At 45.5% G+C, this 21462-nt stretch overlaps 1 protein-coding gene across 1 annotated transcript; it reads left to right on the forward strand.

Moving 5' to 3' along the window:
* Positions 1-7941: 7941 nt before the first annotated feature.
* On the forward strand, positions 7942-11643 carry LOC147974218 (uncharacterized). The gene is made up of 6 exons (XM_087519400.1): positions 7942-8791; positions 9864-10033; positions 10150-10307; positions 10425-10510; positions 11054-11061; positions 11158-11643. Exons 1-6 carry the CDS (start codon positions 7942-7944, stop codon positions 11641-11643), a joined length of 1758 nt encoding a protein of 585 aa, XP_087375526.1.
* Positions 11644-21462: the final 9819 nt, after the last annotated feature.

The following is a 21462-nucleotide window of genomic DNA, read 5'->3' on the forward strand; positions in this document are numbered from 1 at the left end:
AATAATTATTGCCGCGCACTGCCTTAGTAGAAAAATAATGTTTTCTACTCCCTCCGTTTCTAAAATATAAGTCTTTTTAGATATTTTAAATGGACTACAACATAAGAATGTACGTAGACATATTTTAGAGTGTAGATTCATTCACTTTGCTCCGTATGTAGTCACTAGTTGGAATCTCTAAAAAAAACTTATATTTGGAAACGGTGGGAGTACTAAGTAAGATAGATGTTGTCGGTGATTGTTACGCATTCGTCAACCTGTGTCAGCATGAGAAACAAATTAGTAACTTGCTTTTCTTCCTTGTAGCTGTATAGTAGTATTAATTTGACCAAGAACACAAAACAGACACCTAGCTAGCTTGTTGACTTTATGTATGTGTGGATTTGACCTGGCACTTCTGTTTTGGATTTTGAATCCGTCCGTCCGTCGGTCCAATGGTGATTCATTTGACGTAGGGTTGACACATGACCCCGTTGCCTGAGCTGCTGCTGTTGGAGTTGGAGTGTGCAACTCCTCCTACTATTACAAAGAAGAAGAAAATGGATAGATGGAATAAGACCTCCCTACGACTTGGACTGGTAATAGAAAGACTCTCCATCGGTGTTCAAAGCCATACTACATTCGTGCAAGTGGAAGAGCTTCATATACCCCGTCCAACTTCAACTTCAACTTGCACTGCATCCATCAACACTACACTATTATATGTGCATCTATGCCAACAAATATATGTGGAGGGAATAGTCAGTCTCAATTCATCATGATTGGTTCATGTCCCAAAATTAGTTACTCACTCATATCCATATTAATTGTCCTCATTTATTACAGAACTAATATTATGTGAACGAACATGAAACAAAACAAATCTAGGTAACACACACACACAGGGAGAGATAGAGACATAGTAGTACTGTAAGTAGTATCGCTTCTTCATGAAATGGAGATGGGACCGGGTGGGCATGATCGAGGAAGAGGAATCAAGAGATGATTGCTCCCAACTCGGGGGTAAACCCTAGATCTCATTGGGATCGAGCGATGGCGGTGCTTCTGCGTCGTATTCCCTCTTGAGGGCATCGTTTCTGGAGTTGCTCCGGTTGAAAGGACCAGCGACGCCAGCGGTGCACGGCCTAGTGGTGCGACTGCCGATGAAAATCGCACCGACTACGGTCATGACAGACGATGGCAACATCTCCGATGTCGTTTCCTTGTTGAGACATCGTCGTAGCATTTTGCGTCATCATGCTCGAGATGCTCTGAGGGAAACCAGATCTGGGTCTCCCGGATCGGACGATGATTGCACCTTTGGTGTCGTTCTCCCTCCTGAGCGCATCATTTTGGAGCAAGTGCTGGTTGGAGGGGACTAGAGGAGGAGCAGTATTACATCTATCACAAGGCCAACGGTGGATCTCGGCGGCATGTCGCTGTGGAGTTTCGGTGACGGGCGCGTGTGGATAGATACGTGCAGGATGGTGGTGTTGTTTGGCTCTGTGGTGGCGTCGACGGCAGGCCTGGCAAGGTCAATGTGTCAGTGTCTGCTCTGGAGATGGATCGGTGCAAGACGGCGGCGGCCTTTATGAGTGTGCTGGACCGGTGTGTGACCTAGCAACATGGCTAGGTTGGGGCCTCTGGGTTTAGATGTTAGGCTTCGGTGTGATGCCTGTATGGTATTATGCTCGGATTATCGACACCCTTTCATCAAGTGGATAGAAGTAGCGATAGATGTGTTTAAGATGATGATTTTAGACTACCGAATGTATTATTTTATGAGGTCTTTGTGAATAATTAATAAAATGATTGTACACATCGCCCAGCTGCAAAGGTCGGAGATCATCCTTCTTTTCTAAAAAATAATAATTAGCTAAACATAAATAATAGTATGGATTTAATTTGAAAGCAAGTCTGAATTCAAAGGAAAGAGACAATGAGAGGCACTTTCACTGCTGTGAGATCGGAAATTGTGACATCCAGTGGAGTGTGAGTGCCGGACCAGTGTCAGTGAGCCGCCCAAATTCTGCGACTTGATGCCACCAGCTAATTAAGCAAGCTCGTGCGCGCCATTATTTTATCGTATTTATGTATAGTCCTGAAAGCGATAGGCGTGTCAACAAGTATGGAATGGTCAATCTCATTAAGATTACTGTCAAAATTATAAACAAATCCAGGTAGGTTACCATAACTAGAGTGAGTGACAGAGAGAGGTTGGTCAAGCGGGGAAATGGACAGACGAAGGACGATCAAATCAAAGAGAACAATTTTATTTTTGCGAGAGAGACCTGCAATTTCCCCACTACGGCACGCACCTTTATCCTTTGCTTTTATTTTTGTTTGAGAATGGGAGTTAGAAACAGGGAAGGTTTAAACCATGTAGAACTTGCCCTCTACTTTACCTCTCTCTTCTTCATATTCATATTGTATACTCCTACGAAGAGTCAGATTAATACAACAATAAAACAATATAAATATTTAGAATCCTACAATTTTTACGGCCATTGGCCTTGAGAGCAGAGCTATACTATTAACCCAATCCAAAACTTAAGAGGGGAAAATTCAAGTAAACGTAGCAGTACATCTCTGATGAACCTAAGAAACAAAGCATTGCTACATGGATGACGCTTGCTAGCCGAAATTTGCACGACATGCCCATGGCACCATCCATGGACAAATCTAAACAACATCGGACGATGGGATGAGCTGTCGTGCATGTGTCGTTCAGCAAACCATCGTCCGTGAAGTACTTATGAGCACAGCTACACGGACGACGCTTGCCAGCCGAAATTTGCACGGTAGACTAAACTCTGTGTGTAGTGATGGTGGTGGACTTTCCGAGTAAGCACGAATAATATGTACTTCCTCTGGTTGGCTAAATAAATACTTCCTCTATCACAAAATGTAAAACATTTTTTGACGTTGTCCATCTGTCTCAAGATGTAAGACTTTTTCATGACAGATGGAGTAGTAGAGTAGTAATTCGGACTTTGCATGTCAGAATTCAAAAGATTGAGAGCGACAAAGAGGTAAGTTGTAGGCTGAATGCATGCATGAAGACTCAGTGCTTTCCTTTCACTGCAGTGAGCTGGAAAAATCTGACACGATGCACAGTCATGTATACTATGTACTCTCTCTTTTTCAAAATGTAAAATGTTCTTTTGACAGCGAGTTGTGAAGCGAGAAAATTGATCGAAGATGAGCAAGAAAAGCATGCCATATATACTTCTGCACCTGTTACCCTTGTTTTCTTGTGCGTATATACCCCTACCTACCTACCTACCCTCGACTCTCGTTTTTTTGCTTGAAATACGAATACTGGAGTATCTTCAACAGGCGCCCAAAACCTGCTCCGCGTGCTAAAAACCATCATTTTTGTGCGCCAAAACGCTCCAGCAGATGCTGCAAAATAGTACGCACGCAAACGAATTTAAGACACACGCTTAAAAGCGCTATCGCACGCTGCAAATATTGGGCGCCGGATCGCGCACGCTTCATAATTTGCACTGCGTGTTTTTTTTGGACGCGCATTTTTGGGCATGTGAAAGACCAATATTGGCCGCAGCTCGCTAAAAATGCTACAGTAGCACTGTAATACTATTTTAGTGCTTGATATTTTTGCACCTCTGTTGAAGATGCTCTTAGTTGTACATCTTGCTAGTTAGCACAAATTTTTATCCGCTTAGGTATATTATAAGCAAGTAGCCTCTGTTATGCTCATCTGGATAGATGAAATTTTCCAAAAGACTAGTTTCTAAAAGAAAGTAGTAATAACAAAATAAGGAAAAGTCTATTGGATGTTTTGTTAAAGTAAGCCAGTGTTAGAGATACTCGACCCCATAGTATTTGCCAAAGAAGTTTTGTAATTTACTGTTTCTTATTGTAAGAATAACTTGCTTGAACCTTTGTCATATAGCACATCCTCCCGTGGGTTCGATACCAAGGGCCATTCTCTGGGGAAAAAGTAAGGGCCTAATTTGAAACCGGATTAAAAAGATAATCACTTGCCATCCGTGGTCGGGGCAGAGCCCAAGAAAACTTGAAACTTGAGTGATTGGGTAATCCTTTGGCCTTGTAAATGTCGATAATGAAACTCATTCCATAATGAAGCTAAAGATATTCCTTTGGTTTTGTAAATGTTGATACTTTTTTTTGTAAGTTTGGTCAAAATAGAGAATTTTGAGCTTAGACAAAAGTTATATGCAGACCTAAAAAACGGAGGGAGTATATAGACTGAACTCTGTGTGCATGCAGGGGCGGTGGTGGACTTTGGGAGGGAGCGAGCATAATTCAGACGTAGCAGTTAGCTAAATAATCTGGACTTTGAAAGTAAGTGTGAGTTTGGGAGATGGCCGATTGAAAGCGACAATGAGAGAGAGAGAGAGAGAGAGCTCTCAGAGAGGTAGGCTGAATGCACGCAAATGCAGATGCAGATGCAGATGCAGTGCTTCCACTGCTGTGAGTTGGGAAAAATCTGACAATTCACTCATCCAGGAATGAATCGATGGATTAATCGCCAGTTACTTAAGTTGTGGAGTGGCGCGCCTCAGAGAGTAGTATGAAGAGAAAAATAGAGTCGAGATAGACAGCCAGCCAGCCAGCCACGAGATTACTGTACTACTACTCGCAAACTAGTTGCTGCTGATGATGCATCGAAATGTGACGTTTCTCAAGCAAAAGCAAGGGAAGGAAAGTGATCCAAGGCATGGCATATATATCTCTATAAATAATAAAGCATGTTCCGATTTGGATTGATTCCATTCCATCTGCTATAGTATATGCTACGGTGGATCCGATCGAGATACACACGAATGGAATGGAATGGAATGGAATTGGCGACTGATGGAGATGCATCAGCGACTACTTGCACATTTGGATTACTAGCATTTCCCATCTACACAAAGCTCAAGATATTTTGTGCTCCATCCATGGCTCTAGCTCAAATTCGTTCATGCTGGCCTGGATCCATATCCAAACATGCTTTCGCCCCATTGTATAAATATAAAACAACAGACACATTCATACAACAAATTCAAGTGCAGCAACGGAAATAGTAGAGTCTGATGGGGCATCAACACAAACACACCCAAAAATCATAAAAGAATAAAAAAAGACCACAAAATGACCGCCTGATCACCCCCAACCCATATGGGAGGCGATCTGCGGCGGCCATCCTGGCTCCACCAAGCTTTTTTTTTGAGAAATCCTGGCTCCACCAAGCCTAGGATGGGAAGCTCCACCACGTTGGCCTTTGTGGGCCCATGCAGCCAAACGGCCCAGGAGGGGTGAGCCAAGTGCAAGGCAGAACCATCCTGTTGAACACACCTGAGGCCTTGTTTGGTTTGGCAGGGTTTGAAGAGGTTTGAAAGGGATTGAAGGGGATTAAATCCCTTGCAAGTCAAAATCCTTCTCAAACCTTCCCAATCCCTTTCAATCCCTGTGGAAAGGGGATTAACCGAACATGGCCTGACAGGGGAGGCAGTGGCAGGGGGAGGGGGGCACCCTGCCCACCCACGACGACGCCCTCCCATAGCAGCGCGCAAAAGAGACGGACCTGAGGCGCGCCTTAGAGGCAACACGGCAGACGGCGGCCGACCTCCCGCAACCCACGGGAGGTATGCAGGCGGCGGCACATCCCTAGAGAGGCGGATTCGGAGTAGGGCTGGGGTTTATGGTTTATAGAGTTTAGGGTTTTAGCGTGTAGGGTTTTTAGAGTTTCGATTACAAATTACCAGGTAGAGTAATATGAATTTAACTAACCGATCAAGTAATGTATCTATCAAAGGATTTTACATTGTGTGAAAAATGGATCGTCCCCGTGCCGCCAAAACTTGGCCGCCTCCCATCCACTTCTCCCTCGACGTGCCAGGCTGCTCGTCCCTTTCGACATCTCGGCTTCGCATGGGTGTGGGCATGGGCACATGCATGATGCACCAATTGATTTAAAAATGCCATCAAGAGAAAACTACGGAAGAAAAACCCAAACGCAGGTACCCAGATTTGGAGACACACCACGACCTAAGCTCCTTCCTCCGCACCCAACGCCTAGCGGGCGTTGCCGCGTGCCGCCTCGCCGCCCGGCCCTTCCCTCAATCTCCCCTCACCACAGTGTTGGCCGCTGCTTCTCAGATTACCCACAATGAGAGTAATAAAGATGATAACATCACACGTCTTTAGGCAAAACAGAAGACGTGACGAGTAATTAATAATAAGAAAAAAGGGGCATGTGGTAACATAACTAGTTACTGCAACATCACACATATCAAGATAAGATGAGTCTATAACCTAATAAGTAAAGTGTTGTATGACACCACATATATGTTACTTCCCATTATAGAAGTAATATTACTAGTCTAAATTATTACTCATTGTGACTGGTCTGAAGTTTCAGATCCGCTCCTGTCGGCTATCGATCACTACAGGCCTCGCACTTGACGAAGAAGACAATTTGTTGGATCAAGTAAATTACGTCAGTAGACCATCACGCGCACAATACACTATAGCAACTCAAGAAGAAAATAAGATAATACTAGTTCTAGTACCATGTAGAGCAAACGGGCGGGACGTGGATTGAAGGGGTCAGTCAACTCAGATTCAGACTCAGAGATGTATGGACCTGAGCCTAGTGAATGAATCAAGGAAGCAGGACACGCAAACGGCCCGGTCCGTCGGTCGGTGGTGCATCGGAATCCGTAAACTGTTGCGGAGTAGTCGTATATTTTATGTGGTACTCCACGTACTTGTATAATCCGATTACTACTAGGTATATATAGCGTGCGTACGTGGTGACCAGTTAAGCGGCGCCTCGCCCCTCCCCCGCTGACGCGACTCCGTCAAAATCAAACTTGCAGCTATTATTTGAAGCATGCCCCGCGCGCGCCAATATTTAAATTCTATAGGATCATATGCATGTCAACAACAAATGAAATGTGGATTATTGGTCAATATCATCATTACGATCGAGTGATGATGCCACAAATAATAAATAAATAAATAAACAACTCCAGCTTCCAGGTTACAAATAACAGAGACGGACAGGGAGAGATCGATCGGTCCTTTTGGGGCAGGGCTGCAAATATTCTATTCTATATATACTACTCGTATCTTCTTTATTTATGGGACCGACTTCGATGTTGATCCAGGAAGTGCAAAAGAAGCTTCCACCACGAGGATCAAATCGAAAGCAAAACAGTTTTTGCTCCCACATCATCATAATGCCATTTTTCACGTTCTTTTTTTTTGTTTTTTTTCCAAAAAGTCTACATGAAGCAAAAGCCCAGCAAAATAAATTTTTAATCGACCGAGGAAGCGTCATAAGAAGCTTCCAAAAGGAGGTACGAAGTGTTAGAATTATTGTATAGGGATAGGAGAGGTTGTTTAAACTTATATCTCAATTCTATCTCTTCTCCTTATCCCGTGTAACGACCTCTCCTGGTCGATCTTCTCTTCGTCCTGATCGATTTCTCTCGATCTCCTCTCTGTAACTTGTGAACCAAGGCTTTGCCTCAATATATGCAACGCGGCCCGAGATAAAGGGTTCTACGCTTTCCAAACTACTTTACATGATAACAGAGCCTCTTCCTCATCAGATCAAGAGAGATCGCATCTAGCTACCTTCGCGACCGAGCCATGTCCACCACCTCCGCCTCCATGTCCCCCAGCACCATGGGCGCGATCACCACCACTTCCTCCGCCTCCACCTTTGCCTCCTCATCCACAACCACCAATACCTTCCTCGGATCGCCACCATAGGAGAAGCTGACGAGGGGGAACTTCCTCCTTTGGAAAGCCATCGTGCTTCCCCAGATCAAGGGTGCCCAGGTGGAGCACCACCTCGACGCCACGAGCCTACCACCGCCGGCCACTCTCACCATCACCAAGGATGGCAAAGAAGAGCAAGTCGTCAACTCCGCACGCACCCTCTGGTATGCCCAACAGCAACAACTTCAAGGGTTCTTGATGGGTTCTTTTTCCCGCGAGATTCTGTCCCAGGTGGCCACGCTCCAGACGCTGGCCGAGGTATGGCGCGCCATCAACGGCATGTTCACTGCCCAGAGCCAGGCGCAGGCGATCAACACCCGCATCGAGCTCACCAACCTTAAAAAAGGTAACATGTCCATGGCAGAGTACCTCAGCAAGATCAAAACTCTCACCGATGAAGTCGCGTGCACCGCCTCGGTGCTCTCCGATCCGGAGATCGTCTCCAAAATTCTTGCCGGCCTCGACATGGAGTATAATCCGATCGTTTCTGCGCTTGCGACACGGGTGGAACCTATCACGGTTCCGGAGCTACACAGCCAGCTGCTCAGCTTCGACGCCCGCCTCACCCTCCTCCACGGCGGCGATCTTCGGCAATCTTCCGCATACTCCGCTTCACGTGGTAGCGGTCGTGGCCATGGTCACCAAGGTACCAACCGCGGTGGTGGCCGCGGACGTGCTGTCTCTTCGGGTGATGGTGCCCGCTCTGGTGGCGGCTACGGTCACAACAACGACGGCGGCTACGGCAACAATTATGGGGGTGGCGGCTTCAACTCCAACACTAGTCGCCGCTCCTCCTCTTCACGTGGTCGCCCTTGGTGTCAACTCTGCAAGAAGGCTGGACATGAGGTCATCGACTGCTGGCATCGATATGATGAAAACTTCGTCCCAGATTCCAAACTGGTTGCAGCTGCTATGCGCGAGCAAGGTGGGGACGGCGTATGGAATGTTGACTCCGGTGCTACCGATCATGTCACCAATGAACTAGAGCACCTTGCCCTACGCGAGACATATCACGGCAACGACCAGATCCACACCGCCAGCAGTAAAGGTATGGATATTTGTCACATTGGTCAAGTTTCGCTTAATTCACCTACTCTTCAACGTGATCTCATTCTTAAGATGTTCTCCATGTTCCTCAAGCTGACAAAAACCTTGCCTCTATGTCTCGTTTAGCCATCGATAATGATGTTTTCTTTGAAACTCACCCTCGCTATTTTTTCATTAAGGATCGGGCAACGAGGGCACCTCTCTATCACGGTAGATGCATTGGCGGCCTCTACCCCATCTCATCTGAAGCACTTAGCAACAAGCATCGTCGAGTCTATTCCGTCACCAAGCCCTCTTTCGCGCGGTGGCATCAAAGATTAGGACATCCCTCATCAGTCATAGTTAGGCAAGTAGTCAATAAAGACAATCTTCCTTTGTCACATAGTTCAAATAATGAGTCCGTTTGCGAAGCATGTCAATGTGCCAAGAGTCATCAAGCTTCCCTATCCTAAGTCTACTAGTGTGTCTCATGCTCCCTTACAATTGATCTTCAGTGATGTATGGGATCATGCTCGAGATTCTTTTGGTCAAAAAAATATTATGTTAGCTTCATTGATGATTACAGCAAGTTCATGTGGATTTATTTGCTTAAGTATAAATCTGAAGTATTTTCTATCTTCCAAGAATTCCAGAAGCTTGTTGAGCGCCACTTTGATAGGAAAATTATTTCGGTCCAAAGTGACTGGGGAGGGGAGTATGAAAAACTCAACTCCTTCTTCCGTAGCATTGGAATCACTCATTATGTGTCCTGCCCTCATGCTCATGAACAGAACGGTTCTGCTGAACGCAAACACCGTCATATCGTTGAAGTTGGTCGATCCCATGCAGATTCGCTCCTGCGCCCCCTGGTGGCCGACAGCGCAACCGACCGGGCGGCCCACAGCGGTCCAGGCGCGGGCCTTGGCGCGGGTCTAGGCGCGGGTCCAGGCGCATCACGCCAAGCCTCGCCTGCGCGACCCGAGACGACTGTCGAGCGCGGCGGGGGGGGGAGCGAGTCCTTGGCTGACACGTCGTCTGCCGCGACTACAGAGGACCCGTTGGCTGATTCTCCTCTGGCGGTTGATCCGACGCAGCCAGGACGAGGAGCGGCGACACCAGCGCCAATCTACCTTGGATCAGGAGCTCCACCAACCTGGATCTTCTGTGGACAACGCTGAAGCTACTGGATCTCCTGCGCCACAATCAACAGCAGCCATTTCTATGGCTCCCTCACCTCCTCGTCGACACACAAGGTCTCGGTCAGGTATTGTCAAGTAAAAACAATACAGTGATGGTACAATAAAGTATAATCCGACTAAGCGTGCTTTTCTTGCCACTACTGGTGAACCTATTAATTTGCATGATGCACTTGCTAACAAGGATTGGAAGGAGGCCATGGATAATGAATATAATGCACTCATAAAAAATCAGACCTGGCATCTAGGACCACCGCAACGTGGTGCTAATATAATTGATTGTAAGTGGGTATACAAGATCAAAAGGAAATTTGATGGTAGTATAGACTGGTACAAGGCAAGGTTGGTTGCAAAAGGTTTTAAACAAAGGTTTGGAATTGATTAAAGCAACTACCATTCATCTTGTTTTGTGGTTAAAGCAACTACCATTCGTCTTATTTTGTCCATTGCTATTTCCAGAGGATGGAGCTTAAGACAGCTAGATGTTCAGAACGCGTTTCTTCATGGTGTTCTTGAGGAAGAAGTGTTCATGCGGCAACCACCAGGTTATGAAAACTATAGCACAACATTATATATGTAAGTTGGATAAAGTGTTATATGGACTCAAGCAGGCTCCAAGAGCATGGTATTCTAGGTTGAGCATGCAGTTACAACATCTTGGGTTCACACCACCCAAAGCAAACACATCCTTGTTCTTTTATAGCAAAGGCAATGTCACTATTTTTGTGCTTGTTTATGTTGATGATATAATTGTTGCTAGTTCAAGTCAAGAGGCCACAACTTGCTTGCTGAAGGATTTAAAACTTGAATTTGCTCTCAAGGATCTAGGTGACCTTCACTATTTTCTTGGCATAGAAGTAAAGCAAGTCAGAGATGGCATACTTCTCTCACAAGATAAATATACAGCTGATGTCCTAAAGAGGGTGGGATTGGAGAATTGCAAACCAGTCAGCACACCAATTTCCACCTCAGAAAACTTACAGTTGATAGTGGAGAAGCTCTTGGTCCAGAAGATGCAACAAATTATAGAAGTGTTGTTGGTGCTTTGCAATATTTAACACTTACACGTCCTGATATTTCTTACTCAGTGAACAAGGTATGTCAATATTTGCATGCTCCTAGAACTACTCATTAGACAATAGTTAAAAGAATCTTAAGGTATCTCCAGTATTCTCAAGGGCTTGGACTTCAGATTGTCAAGTCCTCTTCCTTGCTTGTTACTGCATATTCTGATGCAGACTGGGCAGGGTGTGCTGATGATAGAAGATCTGGTTTTGTTGTGTTTCTGGGATCTAACCTTGTGTCATGGAGTGCAAGGAAGCAAGCTACCGTTTCAAGGTCAAGTACAGAAGCTGAATATAAGTCATTGGCAAATGCCACAGCTGAAGTAATGTGGATACAGACATTACTCTATGAGCTTGGAATCAAAGCTCCTAAGGCTGCACGGTTATGGTGTGACAATATTGGTGCAACTTATCTTTCAGCAAATCCTGTCTTCCATGCACGAACAAAACACATCGAGGTGGATTTTCATTTTGTCAGAGAGAGGGTAGCTCGAAAGCTACTTGAGATCCGATTCATTCCTACAGGGGATCAACTTGCGGATGGGTTTACTAAGCCCTTGACCGAGAGAAGATTGGATGAGTTTAAATACAATCTCAACCTTAGCAAGGCTTGAGGTTTAGATTGAGGGGGAGTGTTAGAATTATTGTATAGGGATAGGAGAGGTTGTTTAAACTTGTATCTCAATTCTATCTCTTCTTCTCCTTATCCCGTGTAACGACCTCTCCTGGTCGATCTTCTCTTCGTCCTGATCGATCTCCTCTCTGTAACTTGTGAACCAAGGCTTTACCTCAATATATACAACGTGGCCCGAGACAAAGGGTTCTACGCTTCCCAAACTACTTTACACGAAGCACACAATTTCTTTTCTTTTCTTTCGAAAACCAAATTCTATTACTCCGACATTTGTAATGCCATTTCAAATGAATTATGGGAGAAGAGAGCGGGGACCAAAAGCCCACGACAACAATTTGGACTTTTTGTTCAAAAAATATGAAAGATTGAAAATCAAAAGCCAAAAGAAAAGGCATGCGTGAGAGACTCGGCGCCCCCGCACATGCGTGCTCAAATCCTCTCCCCCATGACGATGATCAAATCAAAGCCGAGCAATTTTCACTCCCACGTCATAATGCCATTTTCACTTTGTTTTTGTTTTATTTAAGAAAAAGTCTTTGCGAAGCGAAATCCCAACCAAATAACATTTCAATCGATCGAGGAAGTGTCATAAGAAGCTTCCAAGAGGATGATCAAAGCGGACAATTTTATATATTTTTTCTTTCAAAAACCAAATTACTATTACTTCGACATTTTTAATGCCATTTTCAGAAGGCTAGGGGGGGAGAGCAGAGCGGGGAGCAAAAGCGCGCCGGAACATCTTTTTCACTAAGCCGCATAGTGGTAAAACTGTAAGAGATTTACAACCTCGTTGTTGTGTTTTCATGCCACGGTCAACAACGCCAAGTGATCAAGGCATGAAAACCTAGTTAAAACACAACTAGGAGGTTGCTCATCGAGATGCGGGCCATCGTACCAATCAAATCTTGGCACATGGGCTTGTTACTTCAATTTTCTTGGTTTAGTCCATAGATGTAGCAAAGCTATCGATCATGGTCAGCAGCATGAAAACACAACAAGGGAGCCTTTTGTGTTTTCCTTTTCCTTTTTATTCCGTTGGTATATACTTTTTTTGCTGCCTGCCTGCCGGTGCCGGTGCTGGGACATGCAACAAAAGGAAAAGGAAAAATGGGAGGACTGGTCGGGTGAAGGAGAAGGCGGCCTGGTCATAGGCCATGGTGGCGGCCTCCGGGGTGTTGAAGGTGCCGAGCTAGACGCGGGCGCCCTTGCGGGTGGAGTCTCGTATCTCCGCCGTGAACTTGCCCCACAGCCGCTTGCGCACGCCGATGAGGCCCTTGGTGACCGTACCGCGGGGTGTGGCTGCTGCAATGCACGATGCTTGCTCATGCTCTGTACTGCGGTGGCAGTTGTGGTGGTGGAAAAATGCACCAACCTCATCCTCCTCTGCCTCCTCCGGCCTCGTCAACCTCATCCTCCTCCACCTCCAAGTCTGGAGATAGCCCTACGGTGATCCGGCCTTCGCGTCTTGCCCGGATCTTCTCAAGAAGCTGCAGCCAGCGCTCCGGCGTTAGATATGGGTAGCTCTTTACCCCGGCGGCATGGGGGCATGACTACTAGTGATGGCGGACGCCGATTGGAAAATGCGGGGGCGGGAGGGAGGGGGTGAAATGTGGACATGTAGGTTTCAATGCCGGCTGCCGGCTTAAATGTGAATGGCGATTTGGTATCGAAACTTCAGCGGATACCATAGGCCAATTCAGTGAACCGTTAGAGAATACTAGTAGAATGCCCGTGCGTTGCCACGGGCTTCTTAAAAACGTTATGATGCCATTCATGGAGCTAAAATATTTGAGAACAATGTTGTCTCAACTAATAGCTAGTAGCTAGTACTGCACACATGGAAATAAACATGAGCGAAGTAAACATGTTATACCCTCTAGTAGGCTAGGTAGAAGCCGCGGTCTCCTCAGCGGCCTTCTTGTCAGCAGCGGCCTTCTCGGCAGTGAGTCGGTCGGCTTCGAGGATGGTGGACATGGAGATGACGAAGTTGACGTGGACGAATGGCGGCCAGCAGTCGCGTAGGAGATGCTCCCCAAAAACTTAATTTCCCCTATTCGCACAGGATCTCAAGGGATGGGGTTCCGGAGGCCTCCTCTCCTGTACAATCATGCACCCGGTGGATAGGATGAGATCACTAGCGGCAGCAACACGGAGTGGAACAACAGTGGGCATGTGTGTGGAGGTAGAGCAAATGTGATTTGTTCTTCATGGCGGCTAGGGTTGGCCGACACGTCCAATATATAGGCGTGGTCGGGTGAAGAGACGTGGGCTGGAAAGCACGCGAGTGACAGGTCTAAGCTCTGCTAAGCTCATACACGACACACGACACAAGACGTGGCATGGTGTGAAACCATTTCTCTTCTCAAGCTCCAATAGCATGTGGGAGAAGAACCCTTATAAAGAGGTTCAACTCTTTCTCCAAATCTAGGGTGGTACTAAACCTGACCACTCCCCTTGTCATGGTATCTTACATGGGCCCTTGGTGATTTTTTTGAAATTGTTAGATGGGCTTAAAGCCCACCCCATATTTCAACATGTGTTTTGTTCTGCCTAAGAGCATCTATAACCCGATAACCCCATACCCACCCAAAACGCCGAGACGGGTTGCCCGGCCAGTGACTGGACGCAAAAACGCAACCCAACCGGCTTCCCCATAGCCGGCCCAAACGCCTTGACTAACCGGCACTCCCCATACCCGGCCCAAATCTGGGGCGGATATGGGGAGGCCCGGACGCACCCGGGCACGCCCAGCACATCGGACTAACAGATAGGGCCCACGCTGGGAAGCGAAGAGACTGCTAGTCTGATGGGCGCCTCCTCTGCTCCTCGCCGCGTGGCGCTGCTCCAGCCTGCTGCCCAAGGGAGGAAGCCAACTATTTCAGCCGGACGGCGACAGCAGAACCCTATCCCACCCATTTCTTCCCCTTTCTCCTCTCCATCATCGACACTTCCTCTTTTGTCTACCTCTAGCGATGTCGAGGTGACGGATCGCCACCAATGCCATGCTAACGTCGGAGCACCGGGTACAGCTTCTGGAGAAGATCCAGGCGAGACAGGTTGCTTGTTTTGCTGCCGACCATCCTCCGAATTTGCCTGTGCCGTCGGAGTATGAGGAGCGGGTGGAGGAGGATCTGGAGCCCATGGAGGAGGAGGCGGCGGAGTCGGAGAAGTGGGCTTTGCCATGGCATACGTAGAGTATGAGGCCGCCCAAGCGGTGGCAAGAGCGGAGCAGACCGCCATCCTCGCGTCCATTCATGACGAGGCCTACCGGCAATTCATCTAGCAGGATCAAGCGGCGACTTCACCGAACTGGTTGTGGAGGCAGAGGCAGAGGTGGTTATGCTTTACCTATGTACGTAGTAGCACGTAGGTTTTTATTTGCATGTGTATGATGAATTTTAGGTATGAAGTTTGAGTTTCATGGTTGTGTGGAGGACGGTTTTGGTGCGGTGTCTAGTCACTGCCCACGGACGCGCCCGGGCATTGGGGGCGGCTCTTGGGTATTGTGGCTGCGTCCGCGGGCATTTGGGGGCCGACTTTTGGGTATTGGGGGCGCATTCGCGGGAATTTAGGGGCCGCCTTGTGGGTATTGTGGTTGTAGATTCTCGAAGGCCTTGGGAAGCTTTTGCAAATTGCAAGGAACCAAGGATACTGGGCATTCCTAATAGCATTTCACAGATTGTCGGTCACATGTTTCTCTTCCTACTCTCCCTTCCATCAACTACCCCTCAACAAATACAAACCCGACGACATTTGACAAATGGAAACACCCAACTTGCAATGCAGTGACGTTCAGCTTCATTTCTAGCTCACTATTAGGAAGCACATGATGATGGTCAACCATATGAGGGCATTAAGGGATAAGGACATGATCAACAATCCTGAATCTAGTCTGTTGTAAGATCTACCCTTGAGTTCCTAATATTCAGATCTTCCAAGTGGGAAAAATCCTAGCCAAACAATGTAGGCATGAAAGCAACAACAATTAGCATTTCATATATAATCGTGGGAGGAAACATTTAAGAAAAAAAGAATAAAACAAAATATGACACATCAGAGCTTTCATGCTTAAACAATCAGAATTATATGAAATTTCATTCCAAACATATGTTAATTCAACGTAGCACTTATGTATTACTCACCCAATCTACCAACACATTAATAACATTTCACAGGTAAACATAAAATATATGACATCCATCACAACGGCGAGACCATCTCATGAAGTTTATGTAGCAAGACAACTCACTAAACGAACAACTCAATCAATTATGAGCACTTAACGTCAAGATCATCAAGCTTCGGGCCTAGCATTTCGCGGATAATCATTTCAGCTTTTTTGTTCTTCTCTGCTCTTCCTGTATGCATGATCATCAAGCTTTGGATGCATGATCAGTGTGATAGCTTAGCTGAAAAACAGAAGAATATATCATCTGAGATGTTCATTACTACCATGAAGGCATTCCTTCAGGCTCATGTTATCCATCAGATCAAACATCAGGAACCCCGAACACATAAAGATAATAAAAATTCATCAGGAGAAACAAAATCAGGGAAGTTAGACAAGAGTGGTGGGTGAACCTGTCGCGTCCTCCTCAAGAATCATCGGAGCCTGGCGATGTACCCATGGCTGAGGCAGCCGGGCAGCTGCAACTCCCGGTAGAAGGCACCCTCCTGGTCCTCGTGGTCCTGACGCCACTGCCTGCAATGGTGCACTATCGCGATGAGGCCATCGGCTTAGCAGTCACAGTGCCGTGGAGCAGGCACCTGCTTGTAAAGCTCGTAATGTGGCATCATGGGCAGCGTCGCGCCCAAGTGCGGTCGCTGGCAAATTCTGAACTCCTGCGCCGAAGTGCCCTTTAGAAACACTCATCAACTAATGTTTTCGATACAACATGCACATCTTCGCAAATCCTAAAAGCAAATGTGCAAGCAACAAGATCCCATAGTAGATATACAGTAAATACAGAAAAAGGATAACTTGCTTTTTCTGAATTACCACAAACCTCAAGAAATTCGATAATATCTCAGAATTTTCTTAGAGGCGACAAATGAGACCTGTAAATCATCAATATGTGACATGTGGTGCTTCAACTATACTAACACGAGATGCAGCACATGGGATTAATACCTTGATGTAAGACTTGAGTTTGATTAGTTTGCTACTAAATTTCATTTTCCCCTTTGGTATATAAGGCCACTCACTGGAAAAAATTTGCTACGAGGACCGGCTAAAATAACCTCTTAGACAAAATATATGTAAACATGCATACATGAGAATTTTCATTGTAAAATAAGTAAAGGCCAGGAGTATATCAAACTGCTTACTTTCCGTAAAGACGAGATGGTCAACATAAAAGAGTGCACTATGCAAAGCCTAAGCCCCACATCATTGGTAGAAACTGCAAGCCGAATCAGACAACGGCAAAATGAAGTGCCCTGATATCTGCTTCGTCATCAGCGAAGTACTGAGAGAAGCTCATCCTGAACTTCCAAAAGCACATATGACGTAAAAGAAAAGCTGTTAAAAACATACTGTCTTTTTACATGCTCTTCTTCATATTTTACTTGTGACTTCTAATAAATAGATATAGAATTATTGTGAACACATTAATAGAAGTTCCTGAAATTCTATGGAGGATCTAAACAATCAAAGAACAAACGGCAACTATGGGGAAGCCCAAATATACGTATTCTTCTTTTGTTTCCCATCTGTTGTTTTACAATATAAAAGCACAATTAGCAAAACAAATATTAGAGCTGTTTTATGTCCTTGGATCAGAAATAACCATGGTGATTGAGATCAAGATTCTAGAGTAAAAAGGTTAGTCCAAACACAACAGCGTTGACATGTTTGATTTTTTTAACTCACCTGCATAACAAGAAGATTAAGCAGCACCATTGTCATGTTTCTCGAGCTCCCCGCGTTATTCAACACTAATGTAGGTTTGAGCACCTTCATTGCCCCCAGTAGATAATGCCTCTGGCTTTGTTCCCCTTTGTAATGGCCTCTTCTCCACCATCTTTATAGTGGTACACAGAAATAATTGATCCTCACTAAAGCTAATAGAAAATGTACCTGCAAGAATACGCAAACTGCCGCCAATGCATTCAGGAAAACATAAAATCAGGGACACCTGAATTAGTACTAAAATTATGTTAATGTCAAATTATTCGATCTTGTTCCCATAAAAAATCCCAATGTAACTATGTTTCAGTTCTTCATCACTCCTTCCACTTTCCTGAAAGAAGGAAAAGGAATAGGGCAGAATTTACAAAGGCGGATATCTTACTGGAGAAATAACAATGGATATTTTAGGCTTTTCAAATAAATTCACAAATGTTGAAGTGGTATACCAGGCCAAAATAATTTAAAAATGTCAATTGATCTAACACAAATTCATGTGTAGATGAATCTGTAATGTCCGTGTGAACAAATGTGAACAAATGACACAGGAGAAACAATAGTATGTACACCAGATATTTAAACCCGATTATAAGCGCACATCATGAACATCATGATTGAAATTAAAGAAAAAACCTGAAACTGTTTGATGCAAATCAAAATCTTGTCAATAGCATCTTGACACCAGTCTATGACCCGTGACAATTAGGTCATTGCAGCTCCTAGTAGTATATATCTTCTTAGCAGGCTCACCAACCCTCTCAATCAGAATTGCTTCAATATTCATATGAACGTCCTTCATATCCATTATCCCTCTCTAGGGCACCTTCACAGCCCATGTCGCGGTGGAGTCTAAGCAATTGAAGCCACACACCATGGAATAGATGCTAAAAGAAAAAGCGCACTGAAGCAAACATACCGGATGTCACGACGGCTTCTTGTCCACATGGCGCGCCTCCACTCCTTCTACGTTCCTCGCTGCCATTGAGAGGAAGGGCCTCCATGTTCTGCCTCCTCTCCACCCTCGCCTATGCCATGTCGTCATGTTTTTGTGGTCACGCTGTGTGATTAGATGGGAACGGAGAAAGTAGACCCAATGGTGAACATACATAGATGCAACGGAGGGGCGCCTCGTCGTCTGAGGCCGTAGATGGCACAGAGTAGGGGTCCGGGCGTGGTCGGTGCAGATCATGGTGGTCGAGATGGCCAATTGCGAGGTTGGTGGCCTAGGTGGCCGATGTGCTCGACAACGAGATCCAGCAGGCGACGTGCGGTGGAGTGAGAGGATGGAGGCGGTGGCGTGCGGTGGAGAGAGAGAGAGATGGAGGCGGCGGCAGCACAGATGCGGCCGTCGCATGGTGGAAAGCCTTGGACAGCGGCAGGGATGTTGGTGGCCAGCGCAGGGCAAGCAGGAGGCCGGCAACCGGTGGAGGGAGGCGACTGGCTATGCGGGAAGGGAGGTGGTCGATGCATGGGGGGAGGGGAGGCAACCGACGCACTATGGCCAGGGCAGTTGCTCATGGAGGAGGGAGAGATTCCGGAAGGGGGGATTTTTTCCTTAAATTCTGTTATTTGTTTCCTTTCAATTTGTTATTTTATTTCCTACTAAAGCAAATTGCATTGATGGGAGGAATCGATTGATTTAGGTAAATTAGGAAAGTTAGACCTGTGATCTTTTATACGTTAGTAAAGTGTTGGTTTACAAGAAACTGTGTAGAGGAAAGTAAACCCATAGAAAAGGGGTGGAAGGGGAGATGAAAAAAACCAGGCGAAAAAAACCAGACAAAAATGGTGGGACTATTCAACCAACTCGTCCATTAGAAGTAGAAATCTCTATATCCCGTTGTGTTGTAATCTCAACCTCCTTCCTATTCCTTGTTCTACTCAAACTCCTGTAATATCTCTTGTACGCCAAGGCAAGGCTTCTGCCTCACATCAATATATACGAGACGCGGCTCCCCTCGAGGGAGTAGGAACGCTTATTATTTTTCATGAACATCGAAACAAGTGAATTTGTACGCATGTCCATTACAATTTTCTTGTTGAATCGGTATTCCAACCCATTCAGTACAGAGCCCTCCGGTAGAGACATCGAAACAAAGGGAATGAGAGCATGTGACATCCAGTGGGGAGTAGTAGAGTGTGAGTGCGAGCTAATTAAGCCAAACTAAGTAAGCTAGCTCGTGCGTGCGTGTTTTTCCCTTATTGTATTGTATTGTACAGTAAGTATAATCCTGAAAGCGATAGGCATTTCAACAATTATGGAACTGTCAATCTCATTAGTAGTACTACGAATACGTCTGGTCAGTGAGCGGGAGCGTCCGAGGACGCTTAGGGAGGCAGATTTGCTAAATCTGACTGTAAATGCTCTCACTTTCACCGTTTACTTTGATCATCATCATCTTGAGAGCCAGCATGCATGCAAGTGGCTGAAGAGCAGAGGTAGCATCCTATACGACTACTCCAATCCATCCAATCCAAAAATTAAAGGGGGGGAAGTCCCTCCGATGGACCGAAGAAACGTACTCCTAAGTATATAAGACTGAACTCTGTGTGCATGCAGTGGCGGTGGTGGACTTTTGGAGCGAGCGAGCAGGAATCATACGTAGCATGCAGTTAGCTAAATAATTTGGACTTTGAAAGTAAGTCTGAATTCGAAAGATTGCTACTTGCTTATTGGCCGATTGAAAGCGATCGCCAATGAGAATTGAGAGGTACTGTAGTAGGTTGAATGCATGCAGATGCAGATGCAGTGCTTTCACTGCTGTGGGTTGGAAAAAATCTGACATGATGCACCACTCACTCACTCTCAGGCATGCAGTACTACTCCAGTATTGAGTAATTAATCAATGGCTTAGTCTCCAATTACTACTTAAGTTGTGGAGTGGCCTCAGCAAGTACTCTAATCTAATGATCTAAACAATCTTAAGTAGTCCCTCCGTTCACTTTTGTAAGTCATTTCAGACAACTTCAAATAGGCTATTTTGTACATTGTTCGAAATGTCTTCCAGGTCTTATAAAAATGAACAGAGGGAGTACTATATTTTGTTTACCGAGGGTCAAGTATGTACTATAGTACGTTTGTGAAGGTGCAGCACAAGCACACATGGATGGTCTAGCTAAAGCTAAAGCTAGGGAAGGAAAGTGATCCAAGGCATGGATCATTTGGACAGAAATGGATTCGATTCCGTGTGCTGCGCCACAAATCACAAATGGATGGATGGAATCAGTGGAATTGGGCGACTAGTTGGAGTACCTGAACGTACTGTTGCAATACTAGTACTACGGCGGTGCATCGGAATTCGGAAACGCACTGTTGCAATATACTGCGTACGTACTATTTTATGTAGTAGTAATCAGATCGATTAGCTATAGTAGTACGTAGGTGTGGGTACGTAGTGACCAGTTAAGCGGCGCCCCGCCCCGCTGACGCGACCCAGTCAAAATCAAATTTCTTGATGCCATTGTCAATTTGTCATTGCCAGCTAATATTTGTAGCGCGCGCCACTACGTATTATATTCTACTGTAGTAGAACTATATGCATGCCGATCATTATGTCAAAAATTGTGGATTGGTCAATATCACTAGGCACTAGTACTAGTATGATAGTATGATGGATTGATGCCATAAATAAATAAACAAGTCCAGGTTATAATCACAGAGACAGCGAGAGATCGGTCGCTCCAAATATTCTAACTATATCTTCTATTCCAGGAAAGACAAGTATTTAGAAACGGAGGGAGTAGTAGATGGGACCAATCGATCCAGGAAGGAAGGGCATAAGAAGCTTCCACCACGACCATCCATCAAATCAAAGCAAAACAGTTTTCACTCCCACATTTTTATGCCATTTAATTCACTATTTTTTCCCTGTTTTACTTTAGAAAAAGTCT

Source organism: Triticum urartu, chromosome 4A, assembly GCF_056163025.1.
Source record: "Triticum urartu cultivar PI428250 chromosome 4A, HENAU_Tu73, whole genome shotgun sequence".
Lineage (NCBI taxonomy): Eukaryota > Viridiplantae > Streptophyta > Magnoliopsida > Poales > Poaceae > Triticum > Triticum urartu.